We start from the raw sequence: 20,562 nt of genomic DNA on the forward strand, positions 1-20,562 counted from the left end.
GTACCACTATATCCTGGAATGAAAGACTCAGTTCAATGTTGAACTGCAGAAATATGTTTGAAGGCAATTCCCTTTCTGCTGTTGATTATGGAGACTCATTGGCTAGCTGTCCACACCGCCTCGGAAACAGATGGAGGTGCTGAAGTGTGAAGGCTTCAGCAGGCTTCTGTGCGCTCTTGGGAAAAAAAAAAAAAAAAAAAGGATAGATAACTTGCTTTTTCTCCATTGTGAATACAGATCATATTCTGAAATAAAATTTCTGAACTAATCGTGATTGGTGCGTCTGGCCTGGTTGGCAGGTGCTGAATATGGCAGAGATCCAGACACGGCTTGCGTACGTGTGCTGTGTGCGGCAGCTGGAGATGGTGAAGAACAGCGATTACTGCGAGTATATCCGGCCGCCCATTGACCGATACGGTACCCTGGACTTTGGGAAATTTGATGAAATCTGTGTAAGTGCCTCCTGGGAAAGGCAGTTCCCCCGTATTGCTGTTCCACAGGAATCTGCTGGTTTGTGGTGCTAATTAGTGCCTAAGCTGTTGGAGAGTAAGACAAGTCAGTTGGCACAGAATGAATAATTGACGCTAAATAATGCTGTGGAATGATATCATGGCTGTAAGATTGGATTAACAGCAGAAATCGAGTTAGTAATCTTGATGATATAATGACCTGTGAACGGATCAGTTGCCTCACTCTGTTTCATGACAATTCTTGCTCAGCTGCTTGGTAAAAACTCTTGGGTGTCTGAGCTGCTTTGGGCAGTTGGGGTTTGTCAAATGGTGTCATTTCTCTCCCTTCATTATGTAGCTTGTTGTTGCATGAAAGATTTGAAGAAGTCTGTAGGGGAGGCCATGAATCACTGAAATGGAGGGCAACATGCTAAAATATCTGGCTCGGTTAACGTTTCAACACTTCTATTAATAAAACGTATCAGCCACAATTCCTCTGCACCTGATAGAGTATCAGGAAAATGGCACCAATGTCAGTGGAAGGACATTGTAAAAAGGGTAGTACCAGGTTACACGTCTCTGGGATTTAGTTTTGTTTGTTTATGTGTCAGAAACCAGCATGGGAAGAACTGACTCCAGATGTGCAGTTGAATTGTCTTAGTGATACAATTCAGCATTCACAACAAAAACGTCTCTGCCCAGGTTGAGCTAATGATAGCAATTCGGGCTCGTCGTCTCTTGTCAAGGAAGCTATTTTACTGTCTCTTTCCATTCTTTGCCCACTTCAGCCATGCAAGCATCTTCCATCTTCAGGTGTTTCTGCATAGCTTTGCTCTTCTCCTAGCCTGGAAGCCCCCCACACCAATTTTTCTTTAAGTCAATCTCCTTTATAGATGTGGTGAAAACCTACAATACTCATTAAGCTGCAGATTGATTTCTCTGATACGGTCTTATAAATACTAAACAAAACCAATAATACAATTAAGCCCTGCAGTTTCACATTTGAGAGAGTCCTTAGGACCAAACAGCAGCTATTCCAGACCACCAGCTGATTTCCCCAATATAAATATTTTCTCAAGGATATTTGGTGTCTCATAGCTCCTGGGCAAACAGTGCTGTCTGCCAACGGTGCATCTAAGACTTTGCTGATAAAATTCTTCGCTAGATGGAGTGCCCTGGCCATTTTGAAACATCCTTGACAAACGGGTCTGGTAGTTCATCATAGTAACAGATAGCAAGCTGTCAAATCATTGTTCTGTCTCTGTCTAATTTGGTGTCGTTGAAGAGATTTAAAGATGCCAGGAAAATTTTTCTCAGTGGAATAAAACTTGAGAGAAGTGCAGTTTCTCAAAGATGTCACTTTCTGTGAGCAGGTTCTTGGCATGAGACACTGCAGGTATGGAGGGGCAGCACCCTCCTGGATTTTCATTCCCTGCAGCGTAGCTAAATAACTTTTGTCCACAGGGAAGCTTTAAACTGTGCTGACCTTAAAGGAAAGGGCAGTCTAGGCATTCCTTTCTCATTACAGGCTATCAAGTAGTGGGGTTTTTAGTTCCAGCTATGTACCTGGATTTTACAGAAAATAGAAATGAGCACTATGTAACCATTCAGCATGTTCAAAAGAACAAAAATCTCCTCGTCTTGTCAAAACCCCTCTTCTGTATCAGCGCCTAGAGCAATAAGTCGGCTGCATGTCGTTTCCCAAAGCTCAGGTTCTCGCAGTTATTTTGGATCAATCTGACCCAGCCAGTTGTAGATCGATCAGGTCCCTTTTCCTCCTGAGTGATCACATCCACCCTGGGCTGAGAAGCTGTGATAGATTACGAGAGGTGAATTCCAGCTGGAGTGCCTCCTGTGCTTTGAACCCTGATCTAAAAACCAGAGGAGAGACAATACCAGCTCAGCCAGGGCTGCTTCCAGCACTCGGCATTGCCACGCAAGCCTGAGGTTTAGTGCGTGCTGCCAGCACGAGAGCTGGAAATAGGATCCAGGACTCCTGACACTTGTTGCCCTGTCCTTTCGATTTGATTTTTTCAACACTATCTCTACTGTCTTGTTAGGAAAAGAGTAAAACTTGGAGCAATCGGTTTATTTTTTCCAGTTGTTTCCAAGCTAATGACACAGTGCCATGTTATTATTCCAAGCGCAAATTACTTTATACCTTTAAATTAGAGGAACGTGGAGTTTGTGGGTTTGGTGTTGTCCATGTGCCATCATTTCTGCTCCAGCAAACTGACGCTTGCATGTTCAGCGCTGTCTGGCTTAACTCATTGCAAGAAATTTTGGAACCGGGTGCTTTGGAACTTTTCTTTGCTAGAAAAGTTTTCTTTTCTTGGCTATCCTTGAGCCAAGAGGGGAGAAGTCACAAATTCATTTGTGGTGTTACCTTCTTCCAAAGAAAGAGCCAGTAGTGGAAGGGCGTATACATATTCGTCCTAAGCTTCTCTTTATATGGCATTATTCTGTGAGCAGCCTGCTTGAAGCCACTGCTGTAAAAATAGTTGTGTCAGGTGGCACTTTTCATTGTATACTGTGGGGTCAAAGGTCACGTTAGCATTTGGACTTAAAATAGCACCTTGTTTGCTTAATCGTTCCCCTAATTCTTAGGCTGAACAGCTTATGTAGCTGAGGCTGGAAGGTAGCAAAAGTACATCCTGGCTTTGGGGTAGACCTCTGGATTTCCTACTAATTTGCAGATGATGTGACATCATGGTTTTTTTAGTCATTAATTACTTTTTTCCCCTGACTCTCTTTTTTTTTTTTTTTGTTTTTTTCCCCCAGGAAGTGGGATATCAGCATGGGAAAACCGTATTTAATGTCTGGTGCAGGAGTGGAGTCCTTGACAAGATGCTAAGAGATAGGCAAGAGACTTGCAAATCCAAAACTGATGTAAGTGTTCACTTTACATGCACTGTTCTGCAAGAGCTACTTGATGCACGCCAGATTGCTACTGCCCAGAAACTGCTCAGGGGTATGAAAGAGAATGAACGATTGCCTCAAGTCCGTATGGGGAGCATGCGTGTATTAGTTAAAACTGTATTTTAGGCAAGAAAAGGTATGATCAGTTTTTCAGAAACTTCTTTCCTTGAACCATAGCCTGGATGAATGAGGTCCTGCACTCCTCTGATCATCAGGTATGAGTGTGGCCAAAGTGTGCTCTGCCAGAGCCCAAGCTCCGAGGTCTGCCTGTCCACCCCCCAATACCTGATGCGTGCCCACGTAGAGATCCATCCGTATCCTCAGCAAGTACGATGGGGTCTCTGAAACCCCAGGAACTGATGTAGGGCTCTGTAGCGCGGCTCTCCTGTTGCTATTTCATTCTAACAGGTTCTTGATACTGTGTTTGTAACCTGGAATCGTTCACAACACAAGTGTCCTCGAAGGAAGGCAGGATGCTCACCAGTAACCAGCATTTTCTGAGACGTGTAGCCGAGTTGTACGTGTGTACACACCCACCCTTCTCTTCTCCTTCACCGTGTGCGTCGGCAGTCTTGAGGGCGCTAAATGCTGCCTGCTGAGCTGCCTTCTGCACCGAGTGCTGGAGCGGAGCTGTGACTGTGCCCCAGCAGGTCCTGTGAGAGAGGATGGTGTGTGGCTTCAGGCGATGGGCCGCTTTTGTACCCATCGCTTGTATGCACGTTGACTGCCTCCCTGAGTAATGCTGGGTAGGAACACGTCACCTTCTGAGAATTATTTTTCATTTATTCTTGTGCCACAAACTTTACGTGCTGCCTGGATATTGTTCTTGCTACTAGAAACTGGTCTGCCAGGGCAGTGGCTCTCTCCCACCAGCTGCCCAGTGCTCGTCACAGAAGACATGAATCGGGATCGCTGGCGTCGATCTCTGCCGTTGCTGGCTTTCAGGATGTGACTCAAATAGTTCTTAGGCGCTTCCAGAAAACCTGAGTTAAACCGTTGCTGGAGATGTGTTTTTAGACAAGAGTTAAGATCCCTGCAGAGCCATAGATTTCTTGCTTTGTTGCTTTTCTTCCTCACTCCTCTATTAGAAAATGCCTTTCGTAGAGCCATCATTGAGGCTCCGCAGAAGCTTGCAGTGCTGTTGAGGTACTGGGTTTCATGCACCTTGTTCTGCCTGCTTCAGCACATTTGAGCAGTTAATGTACAGTTTGGTAAATGCCTGATTATGGTAAATCTACAGGCTACATAGGGTTGCTGTGTGGTTACAGTCCCGTTTAAGATTTCTACTTAAAAGTAGGATAACATTCTCGTGGTTTTACAGTTTAAGGATTGAGGTCAGCTTCTAGAGTTGGCTCATAACTCAGTGGGCTGACTGAATTTCTTGGCAGGGAAGTTTCAGTTGTTTTTAAGAAACAGTTATCACCTTTTTGAGGACTTGGGTATAATATTATAATATATTGGCTTATTATCCTTACCCTCCTTTGAATTCCTCTAATTTAAAACCAGAGTGCTACAAAGGCTTTATGTTTTACCCAGTAATTCATCTTTATCGTCTTTTAGAGATAGGAAAATGAGCAGTAATATTTTAAGTGATTGCCAAAATGTATCATAACTGTAGTGAGCCTCACTAAGGAAAGTCAATAGAGGTGAAAAATGACACTGAGGATTTGCAGCTCTTCCAGAGATGGGTGGTAGAGCACTTTCGCTAGGAGGGAGGTGGCGTGAGCAAGGGGAGAGGAAGGGCAGTACTTGCAGGGATGGACATTAGCCCAGCAACGAGGGGTGGATGACACCCACATCTGAGCTAGTGGCCCTAGACCCCCATTTGTCACCGGAGAGAGATGAGCCTCCGTAGGGTGTGAGTCACTTGATGAAATGGAAATGGCTCCATCGGGATAAGATGGATGGCACCCTCAGCTCCGGCCATGTAAAGGGAGCCAAGGCGGCCTAGCGCTGACGACTTCCTATCATCAGACGAATCCCACCCAAGCTGCCTGGCAGGGTGAGTGGCCATGGGAGGAGCACAGAGGGACTGAGCTTTACGGGAAACTAGCTGGTGATCCGAGTAGCCTGAGGAGCCCCAAAACTCATCAGCTTGTTCTTACTGGGGAGATGACCTGGACTAGGAGATACATTAGTCTGAGCTGCAGAAGACGGGTCCCCATTCTGCCTCTGACGCCTTGTGTTCAGACTGGTTGTAAGCTGGTATGTGTTTGTTTATGTGTATTAATAGTCCGAAGGAGAAGTTGAGAGAAAATTGTGTGTGTCTCAAAAATGGTTATATGTCCTATTTCATCCTCTAACTTTTATCACCAGCTGGTAACAAGCTCAAACATATTCATTGCTGTAACAAGTGCTTCATTTAAAGAAGTCTTCTTTTAAAATTGCCCGTTATATGGGATACAGTAATTCAGGCTAATATTTCAGTTAAATCATGATATTACAGCTGCGCATCAAGCAGCATGTTGAACATTTATCACAATCTACCCTGGTTTTTTTACCTTCAACTGCCCTGGAGATTAAATATATCACGTGCTCATTGTAGACATAGCCTGTCATTGCATTTCTGTGCATGCGCTTGGTAACAAGGCAGAAAGTGCTGATTGCTGAGACACCAAGATTATGAAAGTAATGAGTTCAGGAGAGTGACTCAACAAACTGCCCGGGTGATGGAGCGGGAACCATCAGCTTTGTGCTCTCCCCCAAACTGACGCTAAGGCTCAGTTCCAGGCTCTACTCCCAAGGACCTAGGAGGTCTTCTGCTCTTCCTCTGGAAACTCTGGAGTCCAGTAAAAACCGAGATTTTTTTCTTCTGACTTTTGTTTCAGTAGATTTATTGCTACAAAATAACAAGTACTGCAGGCTCCCACTGCGGTGTTTGTCCTCCCCCCCCAGTCCATTAGAGTCACTTAAGTCCTTTAGCTCTGCTATCTTCCAAGGATAACGGCTGATATTTTTAACTTGCCTTTCATTAGCGAAGGCTTTGATGCTCTATATGTTTTAGTTCTTCAGCTATTTCTAGAGTGCTCAACATCTGAGTGAGCTGAGCGTGGTTTCTTATCATCATGTTTCCATGTCGTAAGCATTGAATTTTTACTTAAAAACTCCATATATTTAATCATTTAGATACTTTTCCTTTGCTTTCATCATTCAATCACTGTTTATCTTGTCTCAAAAATGCAAATACTGAAGACACAAACAACAGGAACCTTACATAAACTTCACTTGAACAACCCTTACTCTTCCCCAGCACAGAATAATGCAATACAGTTAATTGGATCTCCTCGGGGAAGTTTTGTCTACTGAAGTGTTATTCATAGTCAAAGCTAAATATAATCTTGCAGACTACAATAGTAACTGTCTTTCTCCTCTAATTTATTTAATAAAGACTGTGCCAAAGAGAATACTTTCCTCCTTGGAAAAAAAAAATCAGCAGAAAGGTTTTAGAGTATGTTTCAAATGAATCTAAGACACTTCTTTGCCTTGTGTTAATTGATGGGAGTGTGGTTTTGTCCTTAAAAGTAGTAAGAGGAAATGCTTAAACATTAAATTCCTGTTTGCAAAGCATCAGACAAGTGTGGGAAGACACCTGGTTTCCCACAAGTGGTGTTCCAGTCTTAGTGCTAAGACTTTGGGGTGCAGCTGCCTCACCAAGCATCCTCTGACAGGCTTACACGCGGGATCGTCTGCATGTCAGCGACCGTAACAGATGCTCCCGTGGGTACGGTCACACTTACGATTGCCTTCATACTCATCGGTCCTCGCAGCTCATCTGCGGGAGCACGAGCTGATGGTGGTTTTCCTGAAGCACCTTTTGGTGACGGTCGCTGCAGGATTTTGTTCAGCAGTTCATACAGTGCCCTGGACTTTCGTCCCCTCCAAAGCCGGTCTCTATCTGCTCCGTGCTCCCAAGGACAGCCTGGCACGTGTCTGCCTGACCGCTCTCTGCAACCACTTTGTCCGCTTGGGTAAGAGTCCACGTTTTTAGACTACAGGCGATTGCCTCAAACATTGCTGTGTCTGCTTGGTGGCCAGAGTTTGCATATATCCCTCGCTTAGTGATATGGCACAAAATGAAGATGTAGATGCTTTTTTTCCTGTCTGGGGCAACAACTTTCTGCAAACGCTTCACTGGGACCATTCAGGTTGGATGTTCAAAATGAGACTGGACTGACTCACCCTTCTTGATGGTTCCTTAATGGTCACACTGAGCTTCTGAGCTTCCTGACTTCTGTATATTTTAAAGTGTGTGTCCTAAGCTACTGCTGTTTCATTTCATACAGGTATTTTTTAATTCCCTCTGGGCTTTTCTCTGTCCACCGCTCCCCACCAGCTGTTTGTCCTGGATCCGCACCTTGCTTTAGCTGTACTAAATTACATGAAAAGTTAGTTATGGATTAAAGGTCAACTGAGAGCAATCTGCTGCAGCTGTAATGGGCTTCTGCTGTGACCCCCACAGGGGTTGTATGATTCATAGTATCAGTGCTCTTGCCAGAAGAGCAAAGAATTGCTCATAAAAACCCTGTGTTAGGAAACTGCCCTGTCTGGAAGCACATGGACAGGTCTGGGCATTTAGAAAGATGACTGTCACAGCAATTCCCGGCAGCCCAATGCCGATAACATGCCCCCTGCAAGCTCTTCCCCCCCTCTCTCCTCTGGGGGTGTGTGCTATTGTACTAATTAAAATCATTGGTTTTAAAAGAAGGTGAGGGGTGTTCAGGTTTCCATCTGGTGACCTTGTGCCTGGCCCTGAGGAGGCGGGTAGGGCCGCTCACGGCATGGCATATGGGAAGACCAAAACAGTTCTTAAATGCCGAAGTTGGGCATTTTTATTAGAGGAGAAACTGGAGCAGGCAACTTCTCAAAATAGAGAACACTCAACCCACTGCTTGGGTGAGACAGAGTAAAAATAGAAAGGGTTTATTGAAAAGAGGAATTACAGTGGGAAATATTTCTCCTTGCGGGCAGACCACGTACCTCAGGCTCTTGCTCGCTGCTGCACCTCCAGCTCCACGGCTTGCCGGGGTCCCTGGATGGGTCCTGGTCACCCCAGTGCCTGGGCTGCTGCCCCCCGTCCGCGCAGCCTCCCGTGGCTCTGCCGGCTCAGGGCTGGACCGCCTGCCGTCTCCCACCCGGGCACTGGGGCCCCTTCGCCTTCTCCCAAGGGAAGGCAAAAGCTCCCTGGGGGCTGTACCTGGCCCAGCCGGTCCCTCTTATAAAGTAACAGTGGTGGAGAACAAAGAAGTAAAATGAGCACTGCCTGTCACAGAGTCCAGACCTGCCAGTTCTTGTCTTTGTGGTCTTTTCTATAGTTTGCTAAATTTTTAATAAGGCTTCTTGTTGCGTGGATGGAGAAGGAGCCATTAGAGGCTGTCCCACTGTCTGCGCTTGGGAATCCCATCTCTGCCACCAGACCTGCATCAGGAGAGTTGTTCTGAGAATTACTCACTGATGAGTAATGGCTTTTGAGGGGGCAATCGTGGAGAATTTGTGTGTCTGGAGCTTTGTCTGTTCAATATCATTTTTATACAGTCTTGACTTGTTCGGATTTTTTGTGTATATTTGTTAACATGCCTAAAACTTACCACTGTGTTTCAGAACGTGACCTGTCCCACCACCTCTTTTACGGACCTGGCAGAAATCGTGTCCAGGATCGAGCCCGTGAAAGCACCTGTGGCAGACGGTGAGTGGGGTGATCCGGCCAGCGCTGCGGAAGCGTTGGGAAGGGCAGCGAGGCGGGGACGGCTGCTCGCTCCTCCTGCGTGCCTTCTCTAACTGCTTTCTTTTAACACCCCGTGCTCTAAGCTGTGACGGTTCAGGGCTGGCTGCCAGCTCCGGTGTCTGCTGAGCAAAGCCGGCGGTGACGGGCTGTCCCCCTGCTTCGTCCAGAGCCTCTGCCTGCAGGTGTGCCCGAGCTTGCCCCAGGCCAGACCCTCCACGTCCCCCTCCTGCTGCCTCCTCCAGGAGAGGCTGGCAGTCAGATGTTCTTGCCATGGCGAGACATCCGCTGTCAGCCCGTTACCGGTGTGGTCCGGCGTGGCTTCCCGGTGGAGTAATCCCTACTCAAGTTAGCCTCATCTGAGTGAAACAACACGTGTGGCAACTCCTGCAAAGACAAGCTTTCCACCCCCTTGTGCTGGCCCGTGTCCTTGCGATGGCTTTGCTCTTTGGACCGTGTCCTTTTGAGATGGGAGGAGGCTGATTTAAAGCTTTGACTGAAGGATTTTTTTCCCTGCGTCGTGAGTAGGATCTGGAGTGACTCACTGGCTCCGTCGCTTTTTGTACGCTCCTGTTATGGGGAGCACTAGTGAACTAATGAGGAACAGGTAATGGCTCCTGCATCTTTACACAAAGGCACTCGAGTGCCTTGTGCCTCAGCCGTGCCCTGCAGAGCAGTTCGCTGTACATGCCATAACCGAAGCTCACTTCACAAAAAGGATCAGAGCTTCGCAGGCCTGAAATCTGTGAGCATTTCACCAGCGCTAGAGCTCTTTATAAACAGTCTCCCCTCCTCCCGATTCTTGTTCTCGCAGAGGGAAATCTAAAGTTAGCAGTCCTCCCATCTGTGACTGTTTGTAGAGATGTCCCTCTGGTAATTTGAAATGCTAATTGCAATCATATGCCTTATGAAGAAAATATTAATCAAATGTGGTTGAAACAGCCATTGTGAATAAGAATGAAGAGTTCATGTAACATGGTTATTTAAGGCATAGGCATTGAGACCTGCTAAGATTTAACCAGTGTACTGGGACAGAGCTTCCTCCTTTACGTAGTTTCTGATTATCCGCCCCCATTAGGAAGACTGGCTTTCTGCTGGGTGAGGCCGGGAGCACGACTGTAACAAAGAGACACGTCTTTCAGAAAGTAGATATGGCGGATCTGGGGCTAAGGAGGGCCGGCGCAGGGGCTGCCTGGGACGGGGTGGGCAGGTGCCACGTGCTCCTCACGGATGCTGAAATCTCTTGGTTGTAGAGACTCCAGAGGAGGGGGGAGATGGGAGGAGAGAGCCGCGCATGCGGGCGCCATGTCTTGAAGGACCTTTTATATTCATGTTGTGGGTGACTCCATGCGCTGCCTGCAGGGACCTTGCCCGTTTTTTGGTGGGCAGTGGCTGGAAGGGCGTTCCTCTGAACACGGCATCGCCTCGGTGCCTCCAGGATGGCATCGCTTTTGCTAAAGAGTTATCTGGAGCTATGGGGGAAGCGGTCTGTACCGAGGCGAGCTCAGATGGGGGGTGACACCTCCCTGGCAGTGGCCTTGCGGCTGTCAGATGGTTCCTCGTACGTGCTGGTGAGCTTTTGCATTTGTCTGCTTGTGATGGTGGTGAAGATGGTCTGACTGCTTTTGTCCCATGTAAGAAAGAAGACAGGGTCCTTCTTGGTAGCCTGGCTGTGAAACGGCACTGTGAAAGAGGGTGAAACCTTTTTTCTCCCTGGAAATCCCTTCCTGAGGAAGATCTCAGACCGCAGGGATTTAGAAAGGCTCTGCCTGTCCTGACAGCATACCGCAAGTCTCAGGCTGGGTGGAGAAATTATGTCAATAATTTTGTTCTAAAGAAAGAAAATGGCAATGATCATGTTCTGATTGACTGGGGGAAGGGGGAAGTGTCAGTACAAAGGGTGAGAGGCGCTGACGGGCAGAGGCTGGCGGAGCCTCCAGCTCAGAAGCCCTGTCTTCTTTGCAGGGAAAGGGCAGTGAATTTTCTTCTCCACTCTTGAGCAAACTGAAAATAATGATTGAAACCATTAAAAAAAAAAGGGGGGGGGGGGGGGGGAGACTGTCCCTCAGGAAGGGGTGAGTAGAGGGAAGCTGGGCGAAGCCCTGTGCTGGACTGAGGGTACCTGTACTGCCGGTGAGCAGGTGGGGAAGCGTCTGTAGGAGAACAGAAGCTCATTTTCACAGCCGAGCCACTGCAGTGTTTGTGGCTGTGTTTCTGTTCTGCATCCAAACACTTCCTCAGTTGGGATTTTCTGTCTTTGTTCAGCTGTAATTGCATTTTATGCAGCCGTGGCCGTGGCCCGGGGAGCACAGCTGCCATCCTCCAAGGGTGGCTCAGTCACATCCCTGGTCACACTCCCAGCCGTAAGGGATTTCTGAGGACTAAAGTTGCGCAGGCTCTTTGGTGATTTCCCACAGCAGGTTTCGTGTCTCATTTTTCAAAGCAGCAATGCTTTGGGCTGTCCCCACGGCCAGGCCTCATGGTGTGAGGTGAGGTAGCACACTTGCTGCACGCAGTGGCTGAAGGAGATCAATCACGTAGCAGAGCAATTGTAGCAACAGTCATTTGGATGAAAAGATTTGGGAAAGAGAAATGTTAATTGTGGTGTCAAATGCCTGGTTTTGCAATACAGCTGAAGCACGAGACATCCCAAAACCTCTCAAGGGACACAATTATTGGGCACTAGGTCACCCTCTGCATCTTTGCTGCTTAAAAAGTACTTTGATCAAGAAGCACTAATGCACCTTAGGTTGTGATGAGCTACCAGGTTCCCTGATTTACACCGAAGCCTGTCAGTGTTACTGAAACAGAAACCCTCTAGCCACACAGCCCCGATTTTCTTCAAATGTAGTGTTGCCTGCAGAAATCAGGCATATGTAAAAGAAATGCTAAAAGCTACAGAACCGCAAAGCAGATCTTTGGCATGAGAAGTGTGCCCTTCCTGCTCTGAACATGCTCCCCCCGCTAACGGTCGACTCGGGTACCTTTCTGTGGCGTAATCTCCTCTTCACTGCCTCATTTGCGAGCTGCAGTGTTGGGGTGTTGGGGTGCCGAGCAGGGCAGCGAGGCCTCGGTCCTGCTTGATGCCTCTGGGAGTTTTTGCAGTGTAAAGGAGCGGTCACCCCTTGAGCCCCGGATGCTCAGCCTCGAGCGGGGCAACGGAAGATGATGCTTGGGGACAGCAGGACCACCTTCTGTTCTCCTTTCCCCTCTAGTCCTCCAGCACCCAGAGTTGCCGTGTGAAGGATGTGAGAAGGGACACCCCTCTCTTGTGGTTTTGGTTTTTTTTGGTTTTTTTTGTTTTTGTTTTTGTTTTTTTTAATCATCTGTATAAAGACCTGTTAAATGCTGAATAGTGCTTGGAAAATCAAGGAGTTTGGTTTTGATGGTAGTCAGTTTTATTGGAGCTGTAAACTTCAAACTATTGTTTGTGCTGTCTGTTGCTGTTCAGATGAGTTTCCAGTTTCTCTGGTGTGTTTTATCAAAGATTATCAGTAGTGGTTTTAGTATAAATTAATGATAATTCTCTGGTCCACAGTAAAAAAAAAATTAAAAAATAAAAAAAAAAGACCAAATGTCTTTAATCCTAATGTTCTACCAGTTGGTTGTAGTTCTCGTGTTAGAAGAAAATGCTGTGGAACAGACTGTGCTGTTGTCTTCAGCATGCAGCAGATGCTATTGACTGTTCCCAAAAGAAATACTTAATCAAGAATCTGGTTTAAACATGAGCCACTTTCTTCACTAGTGGGCTGAAAAACAGGTACTGCTTCAGCAGCTCAAAGCGCGCTTGAATTAACTCAGGAAAGTGGCGGAAAAACTAGTGCCACGCAAAAATGATTTTTCTGCCATTTTAACACCTTAACTTGCATTCTGAAAAACTGCGTGCCAGAAGCTGCAGAAGGAAGGTGGCCATCTGCCACTCGCTTTGTTTCGCTGCCTGCGTGCCTTGGTTTCGCGCTGGGTTGGGATGGGGCTCTGCAGTGGCTGCTGGCGCGTTGGGTGGTGTACTGGGGCCGATGACCGGCGTCTGCCCTGGCACATTCGTTGGGCGTTGAGTTGATGTGGGAGAGAGTCGGTCCCTTTAGCAGGTGACTCCTGCGGTCTGTTTTACAGACCCGAAAGTGATCTCCAGGTGCTGGAAGAGGCATTGACGCTGCACTGATGTATCTCGTTCCTTGGGAGCAGGCTTCGGTGCTGGGGACTGGGGGCTTGGTGGCACGTCCTGCTGCTGACTGCGGTGCCTCGGTGTTGCACAGCTCTTGAGCTTCCCTAAATTATGTTAATCTGCTGGATTACCGGAGAGAGCAGGTGATTGTCCCCTGTGGAGAGGAGGGGAGTGTAAATGTCACTGTCCCCTGTGGTCCAGAGATTGTGAGACACGTAATTATCATCTCCGCACCAGGAAGAGCTCGCCCTACGCCTGGAAGTCCATGTTTCCAGTGAGTCTGTGACTGGTGTGTCCAGGGGGGTTTGCATTGGTAGCTCACAGGCATGTCTTCTGAAGGTATTCTACAGGTCTTGTCTGGACTGACGAGTGGGAGACAGCAACTATGCTGTGAAGAGCATTCAGCAGGGAGCATCTCCCCGTTGCCAGCGTTTGTGTCCCATCGGGCTGGGCAGCCGGCGCCCACCAGAGTAACACGGACAGTTTGCTGCTGTCGCTATAGGCTCTTTAGATTCTGGAGGGCTCCAGGACTCCAAATCGCATACAGGACACGGTTTATTTTGTGGCCTGGCTCGAGAGCTGGTATCTGTGTTTGAGTAGTCCCAGTTCACTGAGCTGCAGAGAGCTGGCCAGCAGTCACTCTGCCCTGCACCGGTGGTCAGTGGAGACAGCCATCATTCCTCTTCCAGTTTTCTCTGCCTCTCTGAATGCTAGTTAAAAGCGGTGTTTTTTCCCTCCTTTCTCTTTAGATGAGTCAGACTACCAGACTGAGTATGAGGAAGAAATTCTGGACAACCAGAAGGACGATTATATCAATTTCATAAGCAACCAGGTTGAAGAAGACTCTGACTCGGTACGTACTGCCCTGGAAATAGGCAGCGCCTGTGTCGTTGCTGGGTCCCGTGTGAATGGTGTGCAGTGGGTGTGAGGTGGAGGTGTCAGGATGGATACCGAGGGAAGCACCTCGAAGGGACTTGCTGAGGAGGGCTGTGCAGAAATAAGTTGGCTTTTTGCGTAGTACAGACACTAAATGACGCGTGCTCACCCTGTTCAGGTCAGTCAGCTACAGAGGTGCTGCGTGTGGCAAAACCTGGCCATGGTTAAAACCTGGCCACGCAGCTCCGTGGGTTTGCTGGCGAGGTGGGTCAGGGCTGGAGAGCGTACAGCACGAGGAGAGGCCGAGGGAGGCTTCAGAGGAGGTGGAGAGGATGTGGCTGCTGCCTGCAGCTGCCTGCAGCTGCCTGCTGGGTGGTTATGGAGAAGACAGCAGCAGAGATGCACAGCAAAAAGACAAGAGGTGACAGACGCAACTTGTGCTAAAGGAAATCCTCACTGGGTACGGGGGGAAATATTTCCTGGTAAGCATGGCTGAGAACTGCAATGGGCTGTGCAGGGAGGTGGTGGAAACTCCATCCTTGCAGATACTCGAAAACCAAACAGATGCCCTGAAGAACCAGATCTAGCATTAGAATTAGCCCTGCTTAGAGCAGAAAATTGTATTTTACACTCCAGAGGTCCCTTCCAACCAAAGTTGTTGGATTCTGTGGGACATCAGGTCCACCCTGAGGAAAACTTGCACTGAGGCCAGACTTCACACGATGTGGTCCACAGCCTGAGAAGCAAAGCTGGGAAGGGTCGTATCCTTGCCGCCCTCACTGCAGCTGCAGGGGCCGGCAGGTTTAAAAGGTGAAGCTGCCTGTTGTGTTGGACATGAACAGTTTCTCAGTGGGAGCATGTGAGCGGTTCGGGAAGGTGCCCAGCCTGTGTGGCTGCCCACGTGAGGATGTAAGATGGCTTCGGTGCTTTGAGCGAGGAGCTGGAGTGATAGCATAAAGATTTTGTTTGCTGGGCTGATCTCTGGTGGGTAATGAAGAGGTGGAGGGAAGAGGACAGATTTTATGCAGCTCAGAGAGGATGCTGAAGAATGAATTTGTGCTTGCTTTCCCCCCTTCAGGATGAAGATATGCAGCTAAGAAAGCGCAGGAATCTCCCCAATGTGGACGGCCAGGCAAGCAGCACGGGAGAGCCAGGCTAGCACTCAGAAGAGTCCGACCTTGCTGGCTGAGAGCTACATCCCATTCGTACTGACAGCAGCCATATTTATTTATTAAATATTTAAAAAAACCAAAACAACGTCTAGTTGAAATTAAGCAAGCTTTTGTCCTTCTCCAGACAGGGTATGGGGCATTCAGCTGCCAGCACTAAGCACAAATATCTGCATCATGCCCGAGTCCCTTGGACCTCTCGTGAAGGGTGGCTGACGTGTGCCGTACTCCCTCGTGCAGGTGCCAGTAGGAGCAGCCGGTTATTAATCACTCTGAGACTGGCAGAGGGGAAGCGTGCTGGGAACGTGCAGTTAAATGCTGCCTTGATTTTTGCTGCTGTATGTTCTAGTCGCTGTTTTTGCTGCGAAGGCCCAAAGAATGACGGGATATTATCCTGCCGTGTGCTGAAAAGGCTCCGAGCAGCAGCAGCACCAGAGAGAGGGAGGGGTTTGCGGGTCGCAGCAGCGTTGCTTTCTTTTCATATGAATCAGGTAACTGTAATTAACTCCTCAGTGACTTTCAACCATGTACTTGTGAGCAGTGCTCTGACAGGAGCAAGCCTGAATGTATTTCACTTGAAATCTAAACATAAGAAATCAATTAATGTGAACGCTAGCTATAGAGCCTGTATCCTCAAGCCACCAGCAGAACATTTACTGATGGATCATGGAGCTGACGCTTGCCGGGCAACTCTGGAATCACTGCTTGGCTGTATTTGCCCTGTGAAATAAAGTTATTCTGCTGGATTGAAATGTCTGCGTGGTTCTTTGTGTTGGGTCCCACAAAGAGAAAGTTGTCAACAACCGAGAGCCCAACTTGCCTCTGCTTATATCAGACTTGCAAGGAAACAGATGCGGTTTTCAATTCCTAACCCCAGCAGGAGTCACTCGGTGTATCGTCAAGCATTGGAAAGAAATCTCCAGTGCTCTTCCCCCGCGAGGGCTGCAGCAGTCGATGTGAGTTGGACCGTGCTCAGAAGTCCCCCGGTGCTTGCTCTTCTTGTCTCACATCTGTCGTTGCCGATAGCTCCACTGGGCTGGATAATCAAGCTAATTCTTGCTTGATGTAAACTATTCTGCTCAGCGCTAGCTCTAGGTGCTGTTGCCTTGAGGGGATTTGTCATCCAACCAGAGCACTGAAGACGCTCCTCAAAGCTGCCTCCTTTGCGGAGCTCTCCTGGCCCTCCGCTGGGAAGTGCATCAGCAGCCGGCGGCGATGCCTCCAGGCATGACCGGAGCTGGGCAGCACAACTTGGAGGCCAGAAGCGTGTTTGGTGGCACCACCGAGGACCGTGGTGGCTGTAAGTGCTGTGAAGTGTGACCTGTCCTCTGCTTTTAACCTCCCCTCCCGTGTACGCCCTCGTGGCACAGGCTCTCCTCCTCTACCTGCCCTGCATCATGTTTTCCTCCATCGTGTCCGTGAATGCCGGACAAAGAGCAGCCTTTACCCAGGGAGGCTGTTCCTCTAACACAAAATGATATTTTCAAGTGTCAGAGCCTCAGGTCGGTGTTTTGTTCGCAGAGGGGCTCCAGCCCTCCCCTTGGTGAGACCACCCAGCCTGGCCGCACCTCCGGCAGGCCCCAGGCCCGTCCAGAAGCGAGGGAAACGATCGGAGACCTTCCCTGCAAGGATCGTCCAGATCTTTGATGCGGATTTTGGTTAATGCAATTGTACAGAAAATGTTGCGGTTGCTGGAGGTTGTTCCCTGCTATTGAAAAGAATTCATTCTTACAAAGAAAACTGAAAAATGGCTTTTGAAGTGGAGGTAGGGCAGCCAGCAGCCGGGGGCTTCTGTGAAGGCACAGGCTGCCTGTTGAGCTGGAGAGATTTAATTTCTGTTGAGACTGGTTACAGGCTGGTGGTGGTGCCTGTTACGGGAACGGCTCGTAAGCTGGGGACAAGGCTGGGAAGACTGGGAGTGAGTGCCGGTGCGTGCCCACTGTACAGCTGCCTGCTTTGTTTCTGCAGACCTGCTCTGAGCAAACCCCAGAGGAGCATGTCTCGCTCAGCAGCAGCACAATTCAGAGCTTTGGTTTTTTGATGAGGGGATGCAAACCAGATGTGAGTCCCTTTGATGTCTGTATTTAGAGGTGGTTACAGTACAGGAACCTTCCCTGGGAAACGGAGAGTACGGACTAACCCTAGAGATGACAGGTCCTCTGGTTGCCCTTACCGAGCCCATCCCAGGCCAGTGGTCTTCAGCCTTCAAAGGATACATTTAAAAACACAAGTGCCTTCAGCAGAGGGTGGATCAAACCTCCTGACGATGGACGGATGCGGTTTGTCAGGCACCTGCGTTGCTCTTCCCATAGCAGCGACCAATTCTGCTTGTTCCCTTTGCCCCGGCTGCCGAGCAGTCTGGGGCAGGACGGGCACCACAGGTTGTTCTCCAGAAGGATGGCGGGTCCGTCAGCCTGAACCCAGCTGCTCTTGTATCGCTCTGTGCTGTTCCAGGAGAGTTCTTCCCCTCTGTTCAAACAGGTAATTAATTTCCAAGTCGTGTCTTCTAACTCTAAACTTCCTGGCAGCCAGGCTCGCTCCTGGAGCCTGGGTCTGAGCCGCTGGGCTCGTGGCTGCATAGGTTGAAGGAGTTGCAGAAAACAGAAAAATACTGGGCTCCTGGGTGTGCTAGTTAAAGCCTCTGTATTTGCTTTGTGCCCTGTTCCATGGGGAAACGGCACTTAGTTCAGCTGTACGAAGACAGAAGATAAACCTTTGATGTGAGACTGAAAGTCTCTTCTAAATAATTGATCACAACTTTCCTCCCTAGCTGCATTCTCCGTAGCTGAGCCCTGGACATTAAAACAATCTTTTCTTCTGTGCAGAGGAATGTAAAACAATTATGGTACAACTTTAAAAGCAAAATTGTTCTTCCAGCTTGCTTTGCTGCTGGCTGTGGTCTGCCCAGCTTGCCCGGTCAGGCAACGCAGGGTCCTATCCGTGGTTCAGCCCCATCCTGCACTTACACCCAGGGGCATCCTAATGATCCTGCACTCGCGTGTGCAATTCCCTGTTTGGAGGTTTTAAACAGTCCCTGCCCACTGGGACACCCAGCCCTGTGCCGCGGTGTTGGTGCTGGATCACCCCCTCACAGCCCAGGCTCTACAGCGACAGTCCCGTTGCTGTTTTGCCAGAAATGCAGCGGGAGAAGGGCGGTTTGGAAGAGCCCAAGTCTGCCTGTCTCGGCTGTCCTGGCCCGGGCCACCGTCCTGCCAGTCTTCGCTGGCCCGGTGGGTGCTGGCTTTGGCTGGAAACTGCCTGCTCTCCCTGCGATTTCTTCATGGGTGTGTTACCTCCCCTGAAAGGTGAAGTCTGACCAGAAGCTGGATGAATTTGGCCTTACTGGGGGAGAGAAAACAGCTGCTGAGACCTGAAGGTTTCATCTCAGGTGAAGAGGGCATGGAGCTTGTTCCCACAGCAAGCCTGACACCAGCCAATGCCAAACATGGAGCATCAGGATCAGAGCAAGGTCCTGAGGAACCAGGGCTCTGAGCGGTAGCGGCAGTGGGAAAGGTTCCCCTCAAGGCCTTTGACCTGACGCGTCTGATGGTTGCCGACTGCTGGGTGTAAAGCCTTGAATGAGCTTTCAGAAAGACGTCCCAGTGATGGATTCACAGCGGGTCAAGCACCAGTCCTGCTTGGTGGCCTGGGCTGAGCCCCTCCAAGTAGCCAGCGTGGAGAAGCAGGGTGAGAAATGCCCACGGGCACAGCCTGTGCTGCCCAAGGGCTCTGCCAGTGACCGTGGCTGCTGCGCTGAGGGGACAGATGTGCCCCAAGTCAGTGATTTGAGAACCAGACACCCGCTAGAGAGGGGAAGCCATGGAGGAGGAAGGGTGTTTTGGGGAAATTTGTTTGCAGGACTCCAACTCCGGCCCCAGTGCCTGCAGGGGAAGGGCCGACAGCACAGCTGCCATCCACGCCTGGCGAGGGGACGCCGCAGCCAGGCTCTCCCAACCTCCCGTGCTGGTGAGCGGTGGCACTCCTGTCCCCACCAGGCAGCAGCTTGGGGCTGACCTACTGCAAATGGCTCAGTGCAAGTAACGAACTTATTTAGTTGCTTTGTTAATGCAGCCTCATGAGCTGTTCAGCTCTTAGAGGTGGCTCCAGTGGGGTTTGGGAAGAAGAATGAACCACTGTTGCCCACGTGGCAGCTGGAAGCACTTGTCCAAAACCTCCAGGCAGCCTTGCCCGGGCAGGGCGAGAGCTTTGATCTCGTGCCATGCGGCTCTGGCTCGTGCATGGCTGTTTGCGATGGCTCCTGCTGCAGCTTCTCAGGTTTCTTGCCCTGTGCGGAGCCGGTTGTGTTCGTGCAGCCCCTCCGGGCTTTGCTCTGCAGGCAGGAACGGCCGGGGCTGCGGCGGGAACCTGCGATGCTCCTTCCCTGGCAGACGTCATTCTCGCTGCGTGTTGTTCCAAAATTAATCTCATCTTATTTACTCGTGCTCCCCTGACCTCCTCCGACGTGCGATTTTCCTTGCGTGCCGCCTGAGGACTGTGTTTAAGCTGTCAAGATGCGGGGGCTTTACTGTGCCTCTGGGTTTAATTTACTGTTGCTGTGAGTAAAAGCCAATAATAAAATCAGCAAATGAGAAATACAGCAAATATTTTCCTCTCTCGCAGGTGCTCTGCGAGGCCGGCCCAGTGCCCGCTGCTGCCTGCCATGCTGAGAGCCCTGCCGAAACACAGCCATGGGATGCCACAGGACTGTGGCTTCCTGGAGGAGCCAGGGCAGGAGGCATTGGGGTTATTAAGACATTGTTTGTTTGATAAACGTGATTTTGTGATGTGGCTTTTGCTGGCACTAGGGCACAGGCTCCCATTAGTGGTGTCTTCCCGGCCGATTGCTGATTCCTCTCCCGTTGGGTCTGGTGGAGTTTGCGTCCGCGCTCCTTGTCCCCATCCCCTCCTCGGGTCACGGAGGGTCTGACCCTCTTTTCCCCAATGGCCTTAATTTGGGGTTTGGTATAAATAGTGCTGCAAGGTGCCGGGAGCTGGCAGGGCAGCCGCGCCTGCGCCCGTCCTGTGCCTGGGAGCTGCCTTGGGCAATAGGGATGGGGCGCAGCTGCCTGCAGGCACCGGCTGTGAAAGCTGGGAAATGCCGGCGCGTCCGGCTCGCTGCGGCCTGGGCACATCCGTGCTGGGCAAGTCCGCACTGCCAAACCTCCTTCCCTTACTGAAATCAGGGCTTTTAGGGGAAACCGCGGCACTAGCAATTGCAATAAAAGCATTTACCTGTTGTTTAAAAAAAAATAACAATAATAAGGA

The 20,562-nt window shown here is 49.5% G+C and overlaps 1 protein-coding gene across 2 annotated transcripts in view; it reads left to right on the forward strand.

The window, feature by feature from the left end:
- The window catches only part of PNPLA7 (patatin like phospholipase domain containing 7), a 130,184-nt gene extending 114,141 nt beyond the window's left edge, over positions 1-16,043 (forward strand). For both annotated transcript variants that reach the window (XM_050907912.1, XM_050907913.1), the window contains exons 32-36: positions 300-452; positions 3,231-3,338; positions 8,967-9,051; positions 14,002-14,105; positions 15,207-16,043. In XM_050907912.1, coding sequence (XP_050763869.1) covers positions 300-452; positions 3,231-3,338; positions 8,967-9,051; positions 14,002-14,105; positions 15,207-15,287 — 531 coding nt within the window. In that variant the 3' untranslated portion in view covers positions 15,288-16,043. The remainder of the gene's footprint in view (positions 1-299; positions 453-3,230; positions 3,339-8,966; positions 9,052-14,001; positions 14,106-15,206) is intronic.
- Positions 16,044-20,562: the final 4,519 nt, after the last annotated feature.

The sequence above is a fragment of the Gymnogyps californianus genome, chromosome 18 (assembly GCF_018139145.2).
Source record: "Gymnogyps californianus isolate 813 chromosome 18, ASM1813914v2, whole genome shotgun sequence".
NCBI classification, from domain to species: Eukaryota; Metazoa; Chordata; class Aves; order Accipitriformes; family Cathartidae; genus Gymnogyps; species Gymnogyps californianus.